Source organism: Barbatula barbatula (assembly GCF_947034865.1).
Source record: "Barbatula barbatula genome assembly, chromosome: 19".
Lineage (NCBI taxonomy): Eukaryota > Metazoa > Chordata > Actinopteri > Cypriniformes > Nemacheilidae > Barbatula > Barbatula barbatula.
In genome coordinates this window covers 15,611,172-15,633,920 of record NC_136782.1, presented here as the reverse complement: position 1 = coordinate 15,633,920, position 22,749 = coordinate 15,611,172, and the positions used below count along the sequence as shown (strand labels likewise).

Below are 22,749 nucleotides of genomic sequence, written 5' to 3'. Positions count from 1 at the left end.
TTTGCGCTAAAGAATTTGATCGGCTGTTCTAAAAGTCTATCATTCTGAAGTCCAGCCCTCCCCCAGATGAGGATAGCTTGCGTTACCCAGGGCAACCAGTGTTTCCACACGTAATAAATAGAGCTTCTGCTTTTGTGTCCAGTACAAACAATATTTATTTGTGTGTCAGTGTAATAAAAGGCACTCCAAAGCTGAAAGTTTATTTATGTCTTCAGTGATGTTTCTGCTGTCTACTTAATAGATTCATCTCAAAACCATATACAATTTTAGTCTTAAATTGAATTGAATGCACTTTGTAAAAGGATGGTGGTTAAGCAAATCACAAAACAATTGCACTGGAATCATATATGGGGAATCCTAAACATTTTAAGAGACCACAATGCAAACATCTCATGTAGCTGCAACAAAGCTGCCACCTAGAGTTTAGAGCAGCATATGTTAATTTCAAGATTTGTAACTACAATGGAAAAAATTAAAGGATGTTATAAAACAGACATTGATATGCAACAATGTACGAGTACTGCCACCAGAATATAAGATGTTGGAGCATATTTTGGTTCATTTAGGAGTACATGGTCAGCTGCAACCACTGTGGAAAAAGTAAAATGTTCCATATCACCATCTTAACTCATAACTTATCATTATTACAGCTCAATTATGAAATGCAATAAAATATTATTGTTAAAAATTGGTGGTTACATACCTCTTGAATGTTAACTTTAATGGTGCCATTATTGTCCTTGTCAAGTGTCTTGAAGGCCCCTGTAAATGTATAAAACCCCAGTGAGGCACATCATAATCCAAATCATAGAACTATTCAACCTTATATGAAGGCAGAAAGAATAGCTGACTCACGGCACATAGCATCCAAACGCACAAGACACCCAATGAAATTGTCAAAATCCATGTTGCCATTTGGGTCACTGTATCTTCTGGTAAGCATCTGGAAAAGCTGGTCAAGTGGGAACCCTGGTCAAAGAGGGAAAGGGAAATTTCTAAATTTAAGCACGTTTAAGTGAGTTTTTCCTTGGTGCTGATTTGCAACACAGCTACATTAATTCAATATTCATTTTGAGAAGCACTGCACAAATAAATCAGAATAAGTTCATTACTCACCTGCTGCTTTGAAAGCTCCAGGCAGCTCGTCAGACCCAATCATACCAGAGCAGTCTGCATCATAAGCCTTGTAAACGCCCTGGATTGTACAAAGACAGCTTGTTCAGATATTCAGCTTTTATTACATACAAAGGAAAGTCTGGTCAACCTGAGAGCTCATAAATTATATAAATAGTCAGAAAAGAGGTGGTCTGTTTTGAAAACTCAAAGCAACTGCACATAAACATTCAGTCATGATATTAACAAAACAATTGTACCTGCCACCGCTTGATATTATTCCAAAGATACTTGAACTCCTCAAAGCCCAACTTTCCAGTGCTGTCGCCCTGAGAACAAGTGGTTAAGGCAAAAATTATTGAATCTTAACTTATTTACGTAAGGTCCAGTCAGTAATATCTAGCGGCAAGGTTGCGAATTGCAACCAACCGCTCACTCCACCCCTCCCTTTTGAAACACTATGACGGCTGACAGAAAATGATTGCGAAGAAATAGCTCATTCTTAGGTAATAAAAACATAACACTTCATTGTGTAAGCTCTTCATACACCTCTGAAGACATAGCTACTGTATGTATATTATATCGCATTTCTATTAGATGATCATCCCAAAATTGGACTCGGGACCTTTAATACCCAAAAAATGCCGATTACCCCCCTCCCCCAGATTCCATTGAAGGATACATCCATCACTGCCACCATGCTCCTGCAGGACTCAATGCTGAAACCATCGGTCTTTAGATCACCACCTGGAGGATAAGCGAACATCTTATTAGTTCCTTTGACATCACGGTGTCATACATGCAATGCATGCAAAAAAAGTGTTGCAAAAATAGGATGAAAGGACTCACGTTTGCAGATGATCTTGTTAAGAATATTCATCAGTTCAGTAGGGCTCACTTCCATGTCCTATGATGAGAAAAAGTTATTTTAGATGCAAGAACGTTTTATCTTATCACAACAGATTTAAAAACAGTTGATTTTTATTCAATTATTATATAAGACGATTCAGATGTCTGCTCCAAATCCGCCTACAATTAATTTGCACGAAAACTTTTTGTTATGGGAAATTATTAACTTTAGAATGCGCAAGTATGCAAGTTCTGGGACTTATGCATAACAAATAGCACGCTGGTTCCTTTTTTTCCCTTTAGCGCATAAAGATAATACACATATGTTACTGCTGCACCATTTTAGTGGTTTATTTGGTTTTCACTTTTAGCTAAAAATGCCACTAAACTATCAAGTATCTATAATATAACAAGGAAGTATCTTTTTAAAATCAGAGGGAACCCACTCCAACACTCTGGTAAAGCATGAATCCACACCCCTCTATGACTCAACACAAACTAGGCGGGACAACCTTCATCACAATGGCAGGAATGCACAAAAAGAGGAAGAGCGAGTCATGCCTCTGGATTCAGAGACAGTAAACGCAGTTGTTTTGCATATACAAAACCACACCCCTAATGTCTGTTCTGAGACCAGAAACTCTGAATGTATTCCACTAAACTGTACTGAAATCAGTGAGAAAGCCACAATAATGCTGGGTGGAGCAAAGTAATGGAATGCAGACAATGCCTTGATGTGGAAGTTTCTCGCTTTAAAGTGAAACATTACATCACATCTGTGATACTGTGCTCAGATAACTCAAATTCTTGGATGATTGGCAGGGGGGAAAAGGATCAGACTTTAGACTTTTGGATAGTAAATAGCTCAAAAATAGTGGGGTAAGTAAATTAGTCCCCTGGATCTAAACCTGTATAATCTGGGTGGTGAAAAAAACTGCATCGCAACTGCTTTACTGCTCCGTATATGAACCAGCTGACAGTTAATACTTTGTACAGACACTCTTTGATTACATGGGAATTAAAAACAAAATAAACGGTCTATTAGGATCTACTCACATCCCCTGCAAGTTGCTGAAATACTTTGCGAAACTGCCTCTCCTCATCAGATTCATTTGGATTAGAATATGCCAGGGGCCTTCTGGGAGGAGGCTGGAACAAACACAGTTACAGTGAGAAGTGCACTAAACATTTAAAACGCCAAGGAAATAATCAATGAGCCACTTTATATCAATATGGCTTCCAGAACCTGCTTTACTGGTATGGTACTATCTCAGAAATCACCACTATGAAAATAACAAAACAATTAGACACAAACTTACAGGATCCGATGGAACAAACTGGGCTGGATCGACATTGCTATTATACAGAAAAGGGCAAAAACGACATAAAATGTGGTCAATGAATTGCTTAAAACAAATATTTATACTGCGTTATATGAGATTTAATGACAGTGATGGCTCACCTAACAACATCCAGGATCCCTCCAATAAGTTTTTTAGCCAAATTCATATTGAGCTTTCCGAATGGGTACAGATGGAATATCTACAAAATAATGAGGGAAGTATGAGTTATACAATTCCTGTCAGCAAACACACACTGCAGTTGGCATGACACATATCTTAAAGGGAATGACTCTAGATAAACACAAACTATGGCCTTCGTGTCCTAAAACGTTTAACGTTAGCTTACTACGTAGTGAGTATTTATAACACGTATACCCAACCACATCGCCCTTCTTAGGAAAACAACGCCTATGACGTCCGTGCTGTTTATATTAATGTCATTACAAAATCACACATATAGATATCCCGATTATACTTTATTCCTGTTCAGGCCGTTATGATTTAATCGTGACGCATATCAGAAATGAGCAAAGTAAGCAAATTACTATTTAAAAGACGGTTAAGTATGAGAACTTACTAGAACAAAGATGTTGAAGAGAGCAACCAGAAAGCCACGAAGAAAGAAAACGTCCGCACCTCAGGTAAACGGAAAAGTAAAACCTGTGTCCCAACTGCCTTCTGTTGATGCGCTCCACACCCAGTCCGTTGATTTGTAAAACTCGGGGTCCTAAAACCTGTCTCATCTACTGCGCTTGTTTGCATGGTGTATTTCAGCAGGTTCACTTGAGGGACCCTTGTTGGGGTCATAGATACAGAAAGGCCGGCAATTGTTATGTATGAAATTTGCATAGCGTAAGGAACTTATTAAGTGCATAAAAGATGAAAATCCTCTTACGTTCTATAAGTGCTTCCCCATCTATGGGCCGTAGTGGTATTGCAGGGGGAAGTGGTTAAATAAAAATAAAATATTCCATTAATATAGTTATTAATTTTACTTAAAAGAAGTCGTGAATTGACTGTTATTTTGATGTCATTTAAAGAATGTATGCAGTCTTATGAATTGCAAAAACGATGTATTTATTATCGTCTTTCCAGAATATGATTAGCAAATTTGGTGGTAGCCCACATTTAAAATTATTTAAAGTATAGTGTAAATGTAATACTATACTACTATATTAGTATACTGCATTATTAACTATAGTAAATTGTACATTTTACTACCAACTGTGATTTATAAATGTGCATACTTTGCAAAGAGCCCACTTTCTTTTTGTATACGGCATTCATATCGTCCTATAAATGCTAAACACATAAAGCATAATATACCCAATTTCTCTATTAATATGGACTAATAAATCTTCCCTACATAATCTCGAGGAATGCAAAAGACGTTCCCGCCCACTAAGTGGCGTCAAACAGGATGCATATGTAGCTCCCCATAGTGAAGTGAGCAGCTCGCGCAGAATTTGTCACGTCAACTGCTTCCTTATAGCAATGGCGACCGTCACTAGCGAGTTGTTGGTATCGTCAAGAATAAAAGGAGTATTTCTTGTCGCCCTTCTTCATTTCGTATTTTTTCAACCTCTGACTGCTATGTCTGAGCAGGGCAAATGGATCCTGAACGTGGACAGCGTAAGTGTATCTGTATCCAGGCTTAAATTAAGTCTTTACGCACATTACAGACAAATGACAGTTCGTTGTGTTTAGAGATGCAATATGTTTTAATAATACGCATATATGTACACTGGGACGTGCTAGTATTACACGGGGTAAACAGAATAGTGTGTTCAGTCTAAGCTGAACGGTTTTCTTGGTCATACACGAGTATAGATGACTACCTAGTGACCTTTACAAGCAGTAATTAATGACCATTGCAGCAGCACTGATGTAACCAAATGTGGATGATCGTCACATTGTATGATTAGAATTAGCAATGGATTTTATGTTTAATATGTTTACATAAAAGTGCCTCTTTTGGTTTAATGTAATAAATGTTGGGTATTATTGTGTCTTTTCAGGATCTTATAAAGAAGCAAAACTACTTCTTTTTTCCTAAGACAATGTACAATGGCAGTATCATTGAACTGAAGTGTGAGTATACATCTTTCTTGGTCTGATTCATTGGCAGTTTTTATGAAATCAACTAATGCATCAGTGTATATGTTTCAGGGCTTAGTGAAATATGCAGCACACCTGTAAAGCTCAACATAGCGTGGTATTTGCGAAGTTCCCCTTGCCACGACGAAGTGTTTGGACTAGATGTAAGTCCACTGTTTATTTGACAATTTCAGTGTTAGGATGTGCTGCTGTTAAGATTATTTGCATATTAATATGCATTATTCTCTGTTCCTCTGAACAGCTTGAAATGGTAAAACTTTATTTTGACAACGCACAAGTGCAGCGAAAAGGAGGCAATGGCTTCTACATAACCCACACATATTCTACCCAAGAGTGCCAACAACACATTTCTGGAAATGTGGTATGGGGAATCCTCTTTTTATTACAAGTGGTTTATTATATGTTGTGTATTATTAGACTAATTTAAATAAGATTATGTGATGTTTTTCAACACTGTTGCCAAAATTTGACTGTCACTTACTTAAATTGGTTCTTATTTGTTGTAGTCTTGTTCAGACTTTGATCACAATGCATGAAATATACTCTGCGTTATTTTTTATGGTATTGTTTGCATGAATACCCATAGATCTGCTGTTTAGTATTTGTTCTTTTGTGTTTGAACTTCACAGCTTGGAGTAAAGGAGCTTGATGAGCCAAAAAAGCTGGCTCCACTAGAGTCCCAGGTGAGAAACTATAGTTTAACTGATGTATCTGAACCAGGTTTTAAGTGTTATGTGCCTTTACGTTCAGTAAGGATCTGTATATTATTGTTGATCATCTATGGATTACTTTTTAGCAGCCTTGTGTACTGCTGTTGTTCTGTACTTGACAGTTTTTTCACTAAAACAAATTCCTTGTACGTGCAGACATACTATGCAATACAGCTCTTTCTGATTCAGATGTCGTTGTTAATATGACTGTCTGGTTTAACTAGTAGATAAGTGCTCCTTAGGCTTTGTGTCCGTTGCTTAGAAACAACAGGAGGAAGATGTAAAGCTGATAAGTGTGAGGAAACTTCTCAAAGCATGGAATGGAATGAATGAAAGAAAGTCAAGTAGATTCAGCCTGAATTGTAACCTTTTCAATGATTTGTTATTTACATTTACATTAAGTCATTTAGCAGATGCTTTTATCCAAAGCGACTGACAGAGAGTTCAGGGAGCAATATGTCATACAGGATAAATAATACAATAGGTGCTAATACAAAGTTACTAGTTTCATCAAAAGCCAGACCTTCACCTGTAGGGAGAAAGAGTTAGTGTTTTTTGTCTGTCAAGTTTTCACAGTTGGGTTTTAATTAGTTTTTTGAATGTTGTAAAAAATGTTGTTGACCGGACTGATTCAGGAAGAATGTTCCATCAGGAAGGAGTTGTGAAGGAGAATGAGCGGTAAAGCTATTTACAGGCCTTGTGAGAAGGCACCACAAGACACCGCTGGTTTGCTGAATGCAGGGTTCTTGATGGGGTGTAGGAGAGTGTGAAAGTATGCAGGCGCAGATCCAGTGATAGTCCTGTAGGCAAGCTTTGGTAACTTGAATCTGATATAGGCTTCTACTGGTAGCCAGTGGAGAGAGATGAAAAGCGGTGTCACATGATCCCTTTTAGGCTTTTGAAAGATGAGGCATGGTGCTGCATTCTGGAAACACAAGGAGTTTTGTCTTGGCAGGGTTTAGCTGGAGGTGATGGTCTTTCATCCAAGCTGACATGTCTTCTAGGCAGGCTATAATGCGAGCTGCTACAGTGGTATCATCTGGGTGAAATGAGATGTATATCTGGGTATCGTCAGCATAACAGTGATAGGAGAGGCTGGTGCCCGTATGATGGGTCCCAATGATGTTGTGTAGATGGAATAAAGGAGCGATCCAAGCACCGATCCCTTAGGGACTCCGGTAATCATGTGGTGGGCAGTTGACAGTGAGCCCCTCCATGACACCTTGAAGGATCTGCCGGAGAGGTAGGATTTGAACAGGTGGAGATGAGTGCCTGAGATTCCAAAAGATTACAGGGCTGACAGTAGTATCTGGTGATTTGATGTCGAACGCTGCAGATAGGTCTAGCAGAATCAGGATCAAAGATTTAGACTCCGCCTTGGCTGGTCGCAGTGCTTCTGTGACCGATAGTACTGCAGTCTCAGTGGAGTGGTTTGTTTTGAAGCCGAACTGCTTGTCATCCAGTAGTTTATTCAGGGATAGTTAGGAAGATGCCTTGTTGAACGCTGCCCTTTCAAGTGTTTTTGCAATAAATTGTGTTATATTTGTTTAACTTTAAAAGCTGCACACAAGAAGAGTTTAGAAACAATTTCTGATTACTCTTTTTGTATTTTGTTTCAGCCAACCACGGATACACAAGACAGACTAAAGAGAGAGGCGGATAAGAAAGAAGAAGAAAAGAAAGATGTTAGTTTAAAAATGGTTAACATGATTTTACATGATCAGTTGGTCTGGACCAGAGCTGTTGAAATACAGAGTCATGACTGACATAGAACTCCATAGTAAGAATGGAATGCGGAAGTAATTCGGTGTTCATTCATTCGAAGTCAATTCATTTCAATGTCTCCTAAACGCGTTGGTGCAATAACTGCATGTTTTAACATTTTAACGAGTTGGATGACATAACATTTTATATTCTTATATACATATTACTCCCCAGACAAAAGGCTGCTATAAATCTAGTCAACGTATGTAATCAGTGTACACAATGTGCCAATATATTTTGCGAAATTTATGCAATATAGTTGCAGTAAAAGCCATTCAAATTGGTTGACAGCACGGATTTATTGGGAACTGTTGAGCACTTCATGAACCAAGTGACCACGCGGTGGCGAGATCGAGTGTCGTAACTCTGTATTTGAACCACTCTGTTCTGAATGATTATACATACCATGCATTAGTGGAATTTTGTCAACTGGTTTATTATATGAATCACTCTTTCCAATGTTAGCAGGACAAAGCAGCTGTAACCAAAGGACAGAGCGCTGCAAAAAGCAATCCATCATCATCAGATACTCCAGTGAGTATTAAAGCACAAAATGTAATCCTCAAACGTTTTTACAAATACGACCCTTAACACTGCTTTTTTTTTGTCATCGCAGAAGCTCACAGACAGCACAGTGGCACAGACCTGGGAGGACAGTCCCTATATGTTCATTATAAAAATTGAAGAAACTCAACCTGTCACAGAAACTAAATGGAGCATAAAGCGTAAGATTACGATTGTGATATTTAGTTGTTATTCCCTTCAAATGTAATATTAAAAAGGGTGTTTTAAAATTCTGAAATTGCAGTGGAGGTCAGGATGAAAGGCCCCTATGAATACATCTCAGCATCGGAATGGCCATTGATGATTGTAAGTCAACTTTGTTTGTTTTTTTCTTTTAGTATTTGCATCACTGTGCCCTCGTCTGTGTTTATAAACGGTTGTGTCCTAACCAGCCATGACCCTGTGAGTAACAAGATGTTTGTTTTGCTTGATCGCTTGGTTTCTATTTCTGTTGCACTGCGTTGGGTAGCCCAACCATATAGAGTAAGTGGTAGCCGGGTCAACAACCCTGCTTCTAAAAACTTTACACATTAAATATGTTCTTATTGACTGTCATTGCGTCAAGCCATGAGGCAGTTCAGTGTAGAAAGACAAACTTGTCATGTTGTGGCTGGTTAGGATATTGTAGAATTTTAAAGGAATAGTTCATCTTAAAATGACATTGTCATCATTAACTCAGCTTATTGTCATTTCAAACCTGTATGACTTCTTTCTTCTGCAGAACACAAAAGAAGATATCTTTAAGAAAGTGCCCGCACCGATTTACTTCTATTGTATGGACACAAAACCAGTCTAAGTGAATGGGTGCCAGTTAACAAAATTCTTCAAAATATCTTCTTTTGTGTTCTACAGAGGAAAGTTATACAGGTTTCAAATGATAAGAGGGTAAAGAATTGATGACAGAATTTACATTTTTGTTACAGCAAATGGCACATCTGTTTTGTGAAGCGTACGGATTTGTTTTTTTAACAAAAGCTTCCAGCTCATTATCTGTTTCAATGGCTGTTGTCCTCAGTTTTACATGGTGATGTGCATCATCTATGTGATTATGGGCGTGATGTGGTTGGCTCTCTCTGCTTGTTACTGGAGAGACCTGCTGCGGATTCAGTTCTGGATTGGAGGAGTTATCTTCCTTGGCATGGTAGAAAAGGCTGTCTACTATGCAGAGTTCCAGAGTATCCGATATGATGGTCTTTCAGGTGACACAATAAGCCTTTCAATGAAATATGTCATCTTTTTTTGTTTGTTAAAACCGGCTTATCAACCAGTTATTCATTTCTGTTTCCTGGTTTATAACAAATAACTTAAGAACAGAGGCCATACTTTGAACCCTAACAGCATATTGTCCAGTCTGCTTAACAAACAAAGATGTAAAATAATGATTTGAGTATAAATTATAACAATATTTGAGAATATGCGAGGGACATAAAAAGGCTAGTCTGGGACAAAGGTCATTTATATTGTTCAGTGGCTGGAGTACAAACATATGTCGCTGTAGAATGCTGTGATTGTGATCAAAACGGTTTTAGAGAGCCCAAGAATTTTCATATAGTTTTGTTTGATGTGGGCTGTTGTTCTTCAATTGTGCTTTTATTTGTCATCCTTATGTTGTCTTACTGTGTGTGTACAGTTCACGGCGCTGTGGTTTTTGCCGAAGTGCTTTCAGCTGTGAAAAGAACCCTGGCACGAGTACTTGTCATCATCGCTAGTCTTGGATACGGAATAGTCAAGTAAGTTGTTTATAAACAGTAATATCCAGAGGTAGTTGCTTCATACTTTACCAGATTTTAATGAATTAGAATGAAAACATTTATGCAAAACAGACCTGAGATTAAGCTATTAAGGGCAGTACGATGCTTTACTTTCAATCAAATTAAATCCAAATTGATATTGTTAAAATCTACAATTAAAGGAACATTTAACCTAATGCTCAATGCAACTATTACCGTTTACCTTAAAAGGGTGTTAAATAGGTACATTTAAATATAAGGGTAACACCTCTAAATGTTGGGGAATGTTCTGTATGTGAGTTTAGAGAATGTTTTGTAACATTCAGGTTTTATTTCTGTTGACAATAACTGCTCCTTTTACTCTGTAGACCAAGACTAGGAGCATTGCTGCACAGGGTGGTTGGAGTAGGACTGCTCTATCTTGTCTTTTCCATTATAGAGGGTGTCCTTCGAGTAAACACGGTAAGAAGTGTGACCCGAATGGAGACTAAACTCGATAGAATGAGTTAGAATTTCAATGTCATGTGTTTTCTGCACCAATGCCACGTGAAACCTAACATTTCTCTCTCACAGGAGCATGGCGGATCAAGCAGACTGCTTTGTGACATTGTTATGGCCCTCATTGATTCTTGTATAGTTTGGTGGATATCCTTTCACAAGTCAATCAACCATTAAGGCCATGTGATTGTGCAGATCTCTGTTGCCACACTGGCATCTGCATGATGCAGATGGAAATCAATGTAAAATGTACAGAGTTTAATTTATAAGCGATCTTTGAGGGGTTGTGGATATAGTCTAGAATTACTCCTTTCTGTTTCTCTTGCACTTGTCTTCCAGCTTACTTTGCACGTTGCTTTCTCAAGAATGGTGAAAAAAAGCTTCTAATGATGGTGGTGTGTGTGATGGTCGTCCTTTTCTCTTTCCTGTTTCTCCCCCCTATGTTGCTCTGCCAGACTGAAGATGACCTGGTGTTGCTGGCTGCAATCCCTTTGGCTGTTCTTGACTCTACCCTCTGCTGGTGGATATCCTCATTTTTTCTTTCTCTCTTAGAGTGTATGTAGCAGTGATCCTGAATGTCTAGGATATCAAATTGCTTTTTCTGTCTTTGTTTTTGCTTGCAACTCCCTGAATTTTCTTTCTTTTTGATCAATGTAATGATAAAGTCATTTAAATTACTCGCAGTCAGAGGCCGAACTTAGTGGGGGTCAGTAAAACCTCATCCAGAGATCTGTTTCACATTTTGTCTTTTATATCCAACCAAATTTGTGTGTCTTTGGACTAGTATTTTCAAGTTTGTATGCCATAGTTTGTGTATGAATGTTGTAAAGATGCTGAGCTCACGTCCACTGATGTAGTCCTTGACACCCAGTCACATCTTCATAAGCTTGGCCCAGACGATGAAGCTTCTTCGGCTGAGGAGAAACGTTGTCAAGCTTTCCCTTTTTCGACACTTCACTAACACGCTCATATTCGCTGTCATTGGTGAGCACATATTTCATGTTACTCCAGTTTTTGTATGAAATGAATCTGGAGAGGTAGCCACTGAAATCCTCAAACAAGTTGAACATACCAGATCCATATAGTGTGATTTCAATTTGTATCGTTTTAAAATGAATGTGACATTTAATTTAAATGTTTAAGATACAGTTTTAAATTCTCCTATTGACTTTCATTTGACGCTTGCAGCCTGTCAGAATATTTGCATCCTAAATTGTGGTTGGTCTATATAAAACATTTGGGTTACATGATTTATTAATGGAATGTGCACCACAATTGAAGTGGTTCAACCTCTCTTCCTCTTTTTATCTATATTTGGGTTTTCAAACTATAGATTTACCCAGAATGTAAGCACTTTTTTGTGTTTTTTTTTACTAAATGCAAATCCAGTTAAAAAGAAAATGTGCTTGTTTTCCCCGCAACAGTTCTTAATATAGAATCCTGATTTTCTTTCAGCTTCTGTTATTTTCATTGTTTGGACAACAAAGACCTTTAAGATTGCCAAGTGCCAATCTGTAAGTATTCCTTATTGATATATCATAAATCTGTGTTCCACACAACTATTGTACCTTTTTATTTGATTATATTCATTTGAGCACCCTCGCCTCCTTTTATAGGACTGGAGAGAGCTGTGGATAGATGATGCCTTCTGGCGTTTTCTGTTCTCCAGTATCCTGATTGTCATCATGTTCTTGTGGAGACCATCAGCCAATAACCAGAGGTAAATTCTCTTGTCCTAACATTTGGTAAATTCAGCTAATTCCGTTGCATTAGCAACATGGCACAGATTTTTAATCGCTGTTCATGTGAATTCGTCAGATACGCCTTCAGTCCACTGGTGGATGAGTTAAGCGAAGAAGAGGAGGGTGAACAACTTATAAATGAAGCCTTCGGTGGGTCTTGATGAACAAATTAGCAGATTCAAGTAGATTGAAGTATGACTCTGCTTTTATAGACCAAGATTTAAAGGTCTAGTCAGTAATATCTAGCGGCAAGGTTCACTTCCTTTCAAAACACTACAACGGCTGACAGAACATGGCGAATTATGTAGATGGAAATAGCTAATTTTCATGTAATAAAAACATAACGCTTCATTGTGTATGCCCTTTATACACCTCTGAAGGCATAGCTATGTATATTGTATGGCATTTCTTTCAATAGATCATCCCAAAAATTACACACTGGACCTTTAATTCTGCACATGAGAGACTATAATTTATAGTTATAGAACTGTCCTTTTAGTGAATCAGCACTGTGTTTAAAGGTACCGGATTAAGCGTTTAAGTAAGCAGCACACTTGAATGCTGCCTATCCAGTTTGCAGATCTGTCTTTCTTGTGTACGGCTGTTTGGCCGGTTCTAACCAGTTTGTCCTGAATCCACAGAGGGCGTGAAAATGAGAGGAATGAAACCAGAGACCAACGGAAATTTGAAGCCCAATAAAGTGGTAACGCACTTCAGTATTTTTACTATAAAAACAGATTTCTTTTGAATAATTAACTCTTGTAAGGTGTCACTGTCATCATTATATCAGAATTCCTCGCCTGATTTTACGTGACTCATTATCGCAGAAAATGACAGATTTTGCACTACACAGAAGTTGTTGTGATCTGTTTGTATTCTGAGATTTACTGAAAGTGCGGGGGTCACAGAAACCTTTAGTGAATTTTTGCTTTGTGGTTCATTTAGGATGAAGATCTCAAATGGGTTGAGGAGAACATTCCGTCTTCAATGGCTGATGTGTAAGGATCATTTAAAAAAGCTAACGATCACGTTAAAATAGAAAATCTGTTGGCTATTCATCATCATTTGTCTGTTAAAGCAAATTGTTATAATTTTTTGCAGTGCGCTGCCTCCTCTGCTTGACTCCGACGAGGTGAGTGTGTAATGCTTTGAACACCAGTGGGCGCTCTTGTGAGATTCATAAGTGCAACAGAGAGTGAGCAGACTGTCACATCCCAGTGTATAACTTCGCTCTAGCTCACCCTGGGTTGTTTTCTTTTGGTGTGGAACAAAAAGTGTGCTGGGGCTTTGACGGTTCTGTCTCGCTAATAAGAGCTCACTTAAGTTCATGTTAGACATGTTCATCTCACACGCAGCCAATATGGACACACCTCTTTAAAGAGGAAATGAGAGATTACACACTACAACAGTGTTTATGTAATCGTGTTGAAATTTGCAAAGCGAATTTATATTTTTTTAAATTACGTCCGTAATAAATATTTTTGTTAAATTTAGCTATTAATGCAATGAACTTTATTTTTTCCTCAGGAGATCATGACTACAAAATTTGAGATGTCCAAAATGGAGTAGGTCTGTGAAGATGATGTCAGTTTTGTACATAATGTTTGTGTCAATGCACATCTGCTTTATCCCAAATGAATGAGGTTTTTATAAGCACTACCTGTAAATATGTGGGTCGATGAAGGTAATGCAGTTAATGACTTGTTTTATTGTTTGTATTTATATTTTCAGAAGATACAGTGTAAAAGTTTCTTAAACATGACTGTACATTGCCTTTGACTGCTGTATACATATCTAAAGTACAAAATTTGATTAAAACACATTGGTTTGTGCATTATGCCCTTTCAGTAAGAGGCTTTCGCACGGCGATCCTCTTATTAATCACATAAAGATGGGAAAACGGGTAAGAAAAATACTCTTTTGACGTTTCTCTTTAATTCGTCAATATGCTTTCGCAGATTATGAGTACACACTGACCTGCTGGTATTTTCAGTAACAGTGGCCATTAAGTGTCATCTCGCTGGCTTTGTGGATCATTAAACAGATTGCCTTTCAAGGGATTTTTAAGTAAGGTTAGGTGTAAAGCTGCGTTGTAAACACGCACCTGTTTTTATGTGCCGTTACATGACTAGGGAAAAATAGCTTAGCAGTGTTTTGACTGTCAACACTGACGAAAACAAAGGGCAGAGGTGGTTATTTTTGACAGCTGATTCAAGATGATCTAAATAGCACTTTGCAACTATGTTCTGTACGTCAACATTTAGGTAATGCAGTAGCTAACATATTAATTATGTAATTTTAATGTCGGCAAATAGTCACGATTGTAAAAGTAAGTTGTACAAATTAGCAATAATAGTTCATTAATAAGAAACCTTTAATTCAGTAAGGTCTGTAGAAAATGTTTTTCAGTGTTAGTTGCGAATACCCATTTTTTATTAACTTGTTACCAAATATGATCAAGTTTAACCTTTAGAAATATTTCAAAATGTTTTTTCCTTTAACAAGTTAAACAGTTGAGAGTTCTGTGGTTAAAGCATTTTTATAGCTATTAGCAAACAAAGTTGCTTTCGACTCTTTAACGTAAAAGATTCGAAATATTACATTGAGAGTATACACTGAAGCCTGTGACATCCATTTGGCCAATCAAGGCAACCATTATTGTCTTTTATATACTTTACCTACTTGCCAATACAGACTCGCCATATCTGAGTTTTACTGTCTCTGTTAAATCTGGTGATTAATGTGTAATACTTCCTCCTAGTTTTTCATTAACCCTGACCCTGTATCGAGCTAATGAAAATGCAGTTCCGAAACCTGTTGCTAGGCCTTCTGTTAATCTGCTGATAACGTGCTTATAACATGATCCTGGAGAATTAGTGTAGCGTAGTGTGGGTCAACAACGATGTAGTCACGATCACCTGAGCTCAACATTTGAGTTGGAGATGAAGTGGGATATTAAAGCACAAAATTATAATTAATGTGATGTCTATGTAATCCATAAATGAACATTTGCCATTATGTAAAAATTTAGATTAAGGTTTTTACATCTATGTATGCTTCCATTTCCGAGATTATTTTGCAGAATGCGTCGTACAAATACCCAAAAGGCCAAGTCAAATTAATCTTAATAATTGACAGTTTTGTCATTTTCTAAAACGAGCCGACAAATGCTTAATACTGTAAGAAAACACAGAGAAGTATTTAATGTTTAATGGAGGTTTATTCATGTACACAAGATAACTGTCTAAAAACAAAAACACATAGATTAGCGCACATTCCATATTGAATTCACAATTGAACGGGGGCAATCTGACGGGCTGTTATTTCAAATGTGTCACATTGACATATCTAGTAAAAGGAAAGCTACAAACAGAATGGCAATTAATATAAAACTAACAGTCTTTATGATCACTGTACTTTGTGATCACGAGAATAACATTTCAAAGGAATGTCATTAATGACGATATAAAATCTCACTAGTAGACAGGCAAAACATTTACAATGATGGAATGGTAGCAAAGACTGCACTGATTGATGAATCTGAATTATTGCTTTCAAGATTTTTTTTTAACTATGTGGATTGCATCTCTCACCATGGTGAATCATGTGATTACTCCATATTTTGAGGGGGAGGGGGGCAAAGCTCCTCGCTGAACGAATCCCATGCAGATCTAATCCTCTTTGTGTGGCGTCACACGTTTCCCGCCTTTTTTTCTGCTAAACGATAACAGAAAAGATTAAATATATTACTGTGTAGTTCTACATTTGACATGTTAAAGAAGTCATTACTGACACATTTTATTACTGATGAGCTGCTCAGTTGTCACCAAAACACTGACCAGAAAACAGTACACAATTGAAAGTAACAGCATTTTTTACACAGAGTTTAAAGTCAAGTCTGCCTCAACAATATACACTAACATAGAGATGTACTATCATTTTACTACTAAAATGTTGCACCTTTGTGTTCACTAGCCCTAAAATTTCACACGTTTAGAATTTTTTAAAGGGGTGATAAAGCAATGGCTTTTTACGTGTACCACACCAGAACGTTTCCGCAAACGGAGGTGCTCAGAATCCCCAACGATCAATACAGATATCCCTGATTCAAAGTAACTTCTCTGTAACTGACATCAACATCTGTATAACTGCTATTGTTTTCAGGTTGAAAACATTCTAGACTACTGTCCGGGAGGTCCCTCTCCTTTGCTAACTGTTCAGTGGCAGAGGACACAACTTTACGAACGATGGAAGCTGCAATCTCATAGCACATCCTCTTCAAAGCCTCCTCTTCGTCACCTGAATTCGTCGTCGCTGACTCAGAAAGGGACCCTTCATCCCCCCCAGTCTCTAACTCAACACTAGTACCTAGTCCTACTTTAGACTCTGGTTTGTCAATTCCATTTTGGTGAAGATCTCTTGAGTCAATTGGTGTTTCAAACTCACCGCTTTGGGCAACCGCATTGACAGTATCACAGTTCCCATCTTGATTGAGAACCTTTCCATCCTTTGGACAAGTTTTGACACTAGAGTCTATAGTCTCCTGGTTGGTCTCCTCCTCCTTCACATTGTTCTGGGTAGTCGCTTCATGATTGTTTGCTGTGGTGTCCTCTGAAGTAGCATCAGAGCATCCATTCTCACCGTTGGCTTTGGTCTCCGTCTGGCATCCACTCTCTGATGCTGGATCCACTGCGTGAGACTTTTCTGATGGCTGACCAGATGGTGCACTAGTGTTGGACCTCTCCTCTCCATCAGAACTTTTGTGCTCACTTAACACCTGAGCACCGTTATTGCTCTCACTCTGAGCAACAGTCTGTTCCTCTGATCCAGTCTGTGGTACATCAGTTGCCCCAGTTTCACCATCGAGGCAATCCACGTCTTTATCTACACCCTCAGCGGTACCGTCACCCTCTTTCTGTGCTATGGGACCCTCCCCCATATCCATACTGGTACTCTTCCCCTTTCGTAGTATGAAGTTCTTTAGTGACACAGCGCGGTTGAAATGTGTCCTTTTTGCCTTGGCTGTCTTGCCTGAGTCTTTACCCGCCTGTGCTTCATCGGTCTGCTCCTGCTCGCCCTCTGGTTCATCCTCTGCTTCGCCAGCATCGGCTGCCCTTTTTGATTTGGGAATAACTCTTTTTTTGAAAGAGGTCCAGATCTCATTTGATTTTGCATGCTGTGTGGTAGCAGTTGCTCCTTTCTCCTCTTCACCTTCAGCTTCAGTCTTCTCCGGGGTTTCTACATCACTTGTCACCTTTACATCTTCCTCAGCCTGTTCTTCCTCTGGAGCATTTTCATCTTTTTGCTCTGAAGTCTCTTTATCCTTAGGTTTGTGGATCCCAACAACTGATGGATCTCTCTTCATTCCTTGAAATGTCCAGGATCTCTTCAGCTTCCAACGTTTTTGCCCAGTGTGTTCTGACTTTGTGGTGGAGTCCAGTGTCCCGCTGTCACCTGCTCCCTCTGCACTGGCACCCTCTGCCCCCTCAGCATCCTTGGAATCATCTGTGCTTTTCTTGTGACTTTTTTGAGACATGAGTTTCTTGAAAGATTGCCAGCGTTTTATGTGTTTGGCAGTTTGAGAATTAGCCTTGTCTGGCTCATCTGCAGCCTGAGGGTCTTCTGTTTGGTCTGCCACAACTGTGCTGGCATCAGCATCCTGGAGCCTGTCTAATGATCTTGACCGAACGAGGGCGGTTTGTTTTAGGTCTGCCTCTGTGCAATCTTTTTTCTCTGTGCTCTTGTGGGAGAACATTTTAGCAACAGGCTTGCGGATGAAGTCCCTTACACTTGACTTTTCTCCTTGCTTTGGCTTGGCACTAGCTGCCTTTTGCTCTTGGGAAGCCTCTTCATTTTCTTGTGCTTTTTCAATAGTCTGGCCATCAGCTGCAGCCTCAGCAGGTTCTACTGCCAGACTGGACGCCTGTTCTTTAGGCTCTGCGTTATCTCCTTGATCGTTCTGATTCGGGGTCTTATCCTGCTCCTCTCCAGCGGTGTCCTCGGATCCTCTTTGCTGTTCCTTCTTCTTCTTACCTGCCATTACTTTTCCAAGCCCACTTTTGTTTAAAAAAGAGTCCCATATTTTCTCAGAGGCTGGCTTAGTTTTGCTATCAGCTGGTGGCTCTGTGCTAGGGGTTGGCTCAGTGGTAGACTGTGTTTCCTCAGTTGAAGCTGGTTCTTCATTTGTGGCTTTCACATCAGCTTTGGTCTCCACAGTGTCTGCTTGGACAGGCTCGGCAATAGCCTCAGTTGCTGCCATATCCAAATATAAAATCTCCAACTATCAGGGCTTCCTCACTGAAAAATACTTTATGTTCTTTGTGGAACTGAGTTCATTGATGATCAGCCAACAGATTGGAGAGTTTTCTTAACCAATTTATTTCCACAAGAATGGGGGAATTCTGCATCATATTCCGTGTAGAGAAGAGGAAACTCGAAACTAGAAGGAGAGAAGACAAGAATTTGTTTTAAACTGACTGGATGATTTCTAGCTAAAATATCAGAAATGTTTTTTTCTGAAATATTCCTTTACATTTCTTAACCATATAAAAAAACATGTAAATGTTGTGTTTTACATGGGTTAAAAATAAAGCAATTGACAATCTCAAGCTGACTCCAGTCACCTTGACAGCACCTCTGTATAGATGATCAGTGATTTTTATCTACCACTTGGGTCATTTGATGAGTTTTCCTGTTTCTCCTGTAATCCAACTCAGAAGCAATGCACTTTTATAGAAAAGCTCTTATTTAGACTAGGAGCACAGCACATCACATCTTCTGATGAAATTTAGCTCATCATTTAGGGATGTGCACGTACATGTTTTTAGGCTAGGATATATAAAATGGCAAAAAAATAAGTCCTCGTCTAATGCTCGTGTGATGATAAAATATCATACATCCCTCCTCTTTACCCTGGGTCAACTTATATCTTAACACTGGTGCTGTTTTTAAAGCTCCACAGATGATTATTTTGTGAGTAAAAGAGGTTACGTCAAACTCATGATGCTTAAAGCAATTTAATGCTTCACTTGAATTACCCACTAGTGAATTTAAAATCATTGAACATCATCTGTTCAGTCTGATATAGAGGTGAACCAAATGTGACAGACACAGCTGGCTTATTCATAAAGCCTCATGACTGTATACCATAAAATGAGTACAGTAGCATAAAAACAATATTCTTTGCCTAGTGAAAAGCCTGATCGAAACAACATGGCTTAATTGGATTTCACTGTGACTGAGTCTGTTTACTGATGGGGTGCAAGACCCTGCCTGCCCATCCGACTGACACTGGGACAATTGAGCCTTGACGGTTTTGTCCCCTCTTTTCATGGACAAAGCCCTTGCCTTTTGTTATGTTAACAGGAGGGGAGATTTCGTGAAGCTCCCTCCAGAAGCCTTAAGTGTGAGCTCAAACATTGCTTTGCAGAAGTAGCGCATAATTCTAAAGAGAAACGAGGGAAAAGCCAATGCAAATGCTCGAGACAGCAGGTGCCAGTGCTCTTCAAAACCTCATTTGCATTGCTAATGTGTCCCTATATCCTCCATTTTGTAAAAACGTCTATCAACATCACTTAAGTTATTTTAAATCACGGCGTTACAAGGGTTCCTCTCCAAAAACGGACCGAAATAAAACGAGACGCACTACTTCTGTTGTGTCTGGAAACCTCACGAACAATGCTCAGCCACTTGTTTTTATTCGCACCATCACTTTATAAAACGATAATATGATAATATAAAATCATTTTGTCAAAGAAAACGGGGTTTATCTTAATTGACCGTGTTTAATGTCTAAAGCCTCGGAAATGTGTGATGTGGAAATTATGAAATCATCATGCAGCGGGAAAACAACAACCCGAGCGTCCGCGCGCGCACCGACCGTCTATTGTGGTAAAGCCATACTGGTTACATTCTTAAAATCACTGCAGCACTTAATTATCCAGTTTAGCAATTCTACAAATGCTAAAATTTTGTTTAAATGGACTGAAAATGCATTTAATTCATACACACTGGACTAAGCGCAATCTGGAGCAAATTCACACTCCAGTGCTTCTAATTATAATATGCAAGAGGGCAGTCTGGCGCGTTTGACGAAGTTGATCGCATGAATGAATGAACTCTTAACAGTTGCTTGAGAATCTAGCAATGGTGAAGCAGATGTCCCTGTTCACAAACAAATAACGTTATACACAAAGCGCTACAAGCTCGAATTCATTGAGCCAAAAGCGCTAACTCACTATGCCTTGAAATTCAAATACAGGGCGCAGTCGGTGAATGTGCGTCTATTGTCTTTACCAACTAAATCCTCACCACGTTGGCTGCGCAACACTGCTAAATCCATTGTAGACCAAGACGTACACTTACACATTTTGACAGACAATAAAATCTTAGGTTAAAAATAAGTTCAGCGCAACAAATTAATCCATTCAGATGCGCGCGTTCCGAACAAAGAGACAAATCTTTTAGGGAAGAGTCTGCATACCTTGTTTCTCGTGCGTAAACCCGTCCCGTGTTGGAGGAAAAGTAATAATCTGCTGCAGACTGGAAAAGACGTTGAATCTAAATCCCCGCTCGCATCTTCCTGCCTTGACCGAGGAGAGCGTGTGTGTGTGAGAGAAGAGAATTGCGCGCGCGGGGACGTTGAGGGTCGAGCGCTGGTATTAACAGACGCGCAGCTGCGGCTCCATCTATCTCACCCTGTTGCCCTTAGCAACCAGGGAGACCACCCCCACCCTGCTTCTGCCACCATACCCGCCCCCAATGGGGTTACTGTACGGGGTTGAGATTGTTTCACATACGTTTGATTGAAAGACACTTGCCTGATGTGCCTAAACGGTGGTAATGCTATTGCATCACGCTTCTAAAATCAGCTGCGGCGGGTCTGTAAGTTAACCTACGTGTTTGTTTGCCCCAATGTGACGGGCTAACAGATCATGGACCCCCCGTTAGGAAGAGAAGACGATTTGAACCGCAAGTAAAGGTGTGCGCAAAAACCGACCTCATTTTGCGAATAAAAAAGTGTATTTGCGGAATGATCTATGTCACTGCCTTTATGGAAAAAACAACACAATCCTTTGATACAAACACCATAATGAACAATCAACTGTTTACCATTAAACATTTCTTTAGTGTGCATGCATTGAACCTTATTCCAGTAGGATTTTGTTGGTGAAACAATTATAGTTTCAGATAAAACCAATACAAATCCCATTATAACCAATACATCCATTAGATTTTCTTGATGGTTTATATTGTTTTTGTTTGTTTGTCAGCAGCGTCTTTACAACAGAAATTCCTTCGGCTTCGAGCCAAGGAATGAAATGTAGCGAGTGAGACAGCGCCGAGGTCAAAATGTTATTTGCCCGTGTCCCCGATTCAAACATCGCACCAAATTCGTCCACAGGGCTGAATAATCTGCGCGCTGCGTAAAAACGCATCGCTTTATGATGAATGTTGCATGCGATAGAGCGCTCTTTATTTGAGCTTTTATTTCCTTGTGCAGGATGTGTCCTGTCTGTGTTGGAGCATCATCGAGTCAGACATGAAGTCTCTGTCTGCTTCATGAATTGAGCGACCACGTTGAGGGATTATCCGTGCCGCCAAATTATCATAACAAAACCATCCTCAAGCCAAGGGGCGGAGCAAAGAGGATTGGTCAAATTTAAGAAGCCACCTATAAATAGAAGCATAACAGCCGATGTTTTTTGTGTTTTGCTTGTGTGTATGGCTTATGCTTACATATGCATGGGTGCTAGAAAACCATGTGGGTGTTTTTTGTAATAAACGGAAAGCACGTTTTTGGATGTTGTTTGGCCTTTCTACTGTTTTAGGGACTTTGAATTATAAAGCAGGATACTGCTTTAATGTCATATCCATCCATTCTCCAAACCTGCTTGTCCTCTGTAGGGTCACGGAAGGATGATGCCATCTCCAAAATCACCCTGATGTCCGGTCCATCACAGATCAGAACTGATCAGACTGGTTCATTTACAGTGATATTTCACCCCAAAATAAAAATTCTGTTCTGTAGAAGAAAGAAACTCATACAGGTTTAAAATGACAAGAGGTTGAATAAATGATGACAGATTCTCCTTGTGTTCTGCAGAAGATTAACTTGTCATTTCAAACTGGATAAGTTTGAGTAAATGATGACAGAATTAAAATTTTTGGGTGAGCTATCACTTTAAGTGTGCAGACAAGGTTTTGTTGTATATATTCACTGATTCATTTGGAGATCCGATTCTGAAACTTCACATATAGTCATTTAGCAGACGCTTTTATCCAAAGCGACTTACAAATGAGGCAAACGATGGGAGCA

The 22,749-nt window shown here is 39.1% G+C and overlaps 3 protein-coding genes across 6 annotated transcripts; 1 reads left to right on the top strand and 2 right to left on the bottom strand.

Annotated features, from left to right (window-relative positions):
* Window positions 1-48: 48 nt before the first annotated feature.
* Window positions 49-4,243, bottom strand: capns1b (calpain, small subunit 1 b). 2 transcript variants are annotated; one of them, XM_079481725.1, is made up of 12 exons: window positions 4,201-4,243; window positions 3,883-4,098; window positions 3,425-3,504; window positions 3,282-3,318; window positions 3,019-3,111; window positions 1,963-2,020; window positions 1,796-1,860; window positions 1,374-1,442; window positions 1,117-1,195; window positions 856-969; window positions 704-762; window positions 49-589 (listed from the first exon to the last, which is right to left on the bottom strand). In XM_079481725.1, the coding sequence occupies exons 3-12, from the start codon at window positions 3,469-3,471 to the stop codon at window positions 563-565; spliced, it is 648 nt and encodes a 215-aa protein (XP_079337851.1). In that variant the 5' UTR covers window positions 3,472-3,504; window positions 3,883-4,098; window positions 4,201-4,243; the 3' UTR covers window positions 49-562. The 2 variants fall into 2 exon arrangements, with proteins under 2 accessions (XP_079337851.1, XP_079337850.1); XM_079481724.1 differs by having other exon boundaries at window positions 3,883-4,230.
* Window positions 4,244-4,704: 461 nt separating this feature from the next.
* LOC306908650 (transmembrane protein 87A) lies at window positions 4,705-15,407 on the top strand. Of its 2 annotated transcripts, none has more exons than XM_079481722.1 (21): window positions 4,705-4,937; window positions 5,324-5,396; window positions 5,475-5,566; window positions 5,665-5,784; window positions 6,053-6,106; window positions 7,753-7,818; window positions 8,363-8,431; window positions 8,514-8,622; window positions 8,706-8,767; window positions 9,477-9,660; window positions 10,092-10,191; window positions 10,560-10,653; window positions 10,765-10,832; window positions 11,561-11,673; window positions 12,145-12,203; window positions 12,306-12,409; window positions 12,508-12,581; window positions 13,073-13,134; window positions 13,377-13,429; window positions 13,533-13,563; window positions 13,959-15,407. In XM_079481722.1, the coding sequence occupies exons 1-21, from the start codon at window positions 4,800-4,802 to the stop codon at window positions 13,998-14,000; spliced, it is 1,767 nt and encodes a 588-aa protein (XP_079337848.1). In that variant the 5' UTR covers window positions 4,705-4,799; the 3' UTR covers window positions 14,001-15,407. The 2 variants fall into 2 exon arrangements, with proteins under 2 accessions (XP_079337848.1, XP_079337849.1); XM_079481723.1 differs by having other exon boundaries at window positions 4,730-4,937; window positions 8,366-8,431.
* Window positions 15,408-15,634: 227 nt separating this feature from the next.
* LOC306908314 (uncharacterized protein) lies at window positions 15,635-21,257 on the bottom strand. 2 transcript variants are annotated; one of them, XM_079481073.1, is made up of 3 exons: window positions 20,914-21,257; window positions 16,878-18,870; window positions 15,635-16,148 (listed from the first exon to the last, which is right to left on the bottom strand). In XM_079481073.1, the coding sequence occupies exons 2-3, from the start codon at window positions 18,688-18,690 to the stop codon at window positions 16,123-16,125; spliced, it is 1,839 nt and encodes a 612-aa protein (XP_079337199.1). In that variant the 5' UTR covers window positions 18,691-18,870; window positions 20,914-21,257; the 3' UTR covers window positions 15,635-16,122. The 2 variants fall into 2 exon arrangements, with proteins under 2 accessions (XP_079337199.1, XP_079337200.1); XM_079481074.1 differs by having other exon boundaries at window positions 15,635-16,145; window positions 20,914-21,155.
* Between the last annotated feature and the right edge of the window lie 1,492 nt (window positions 21,258-22,749).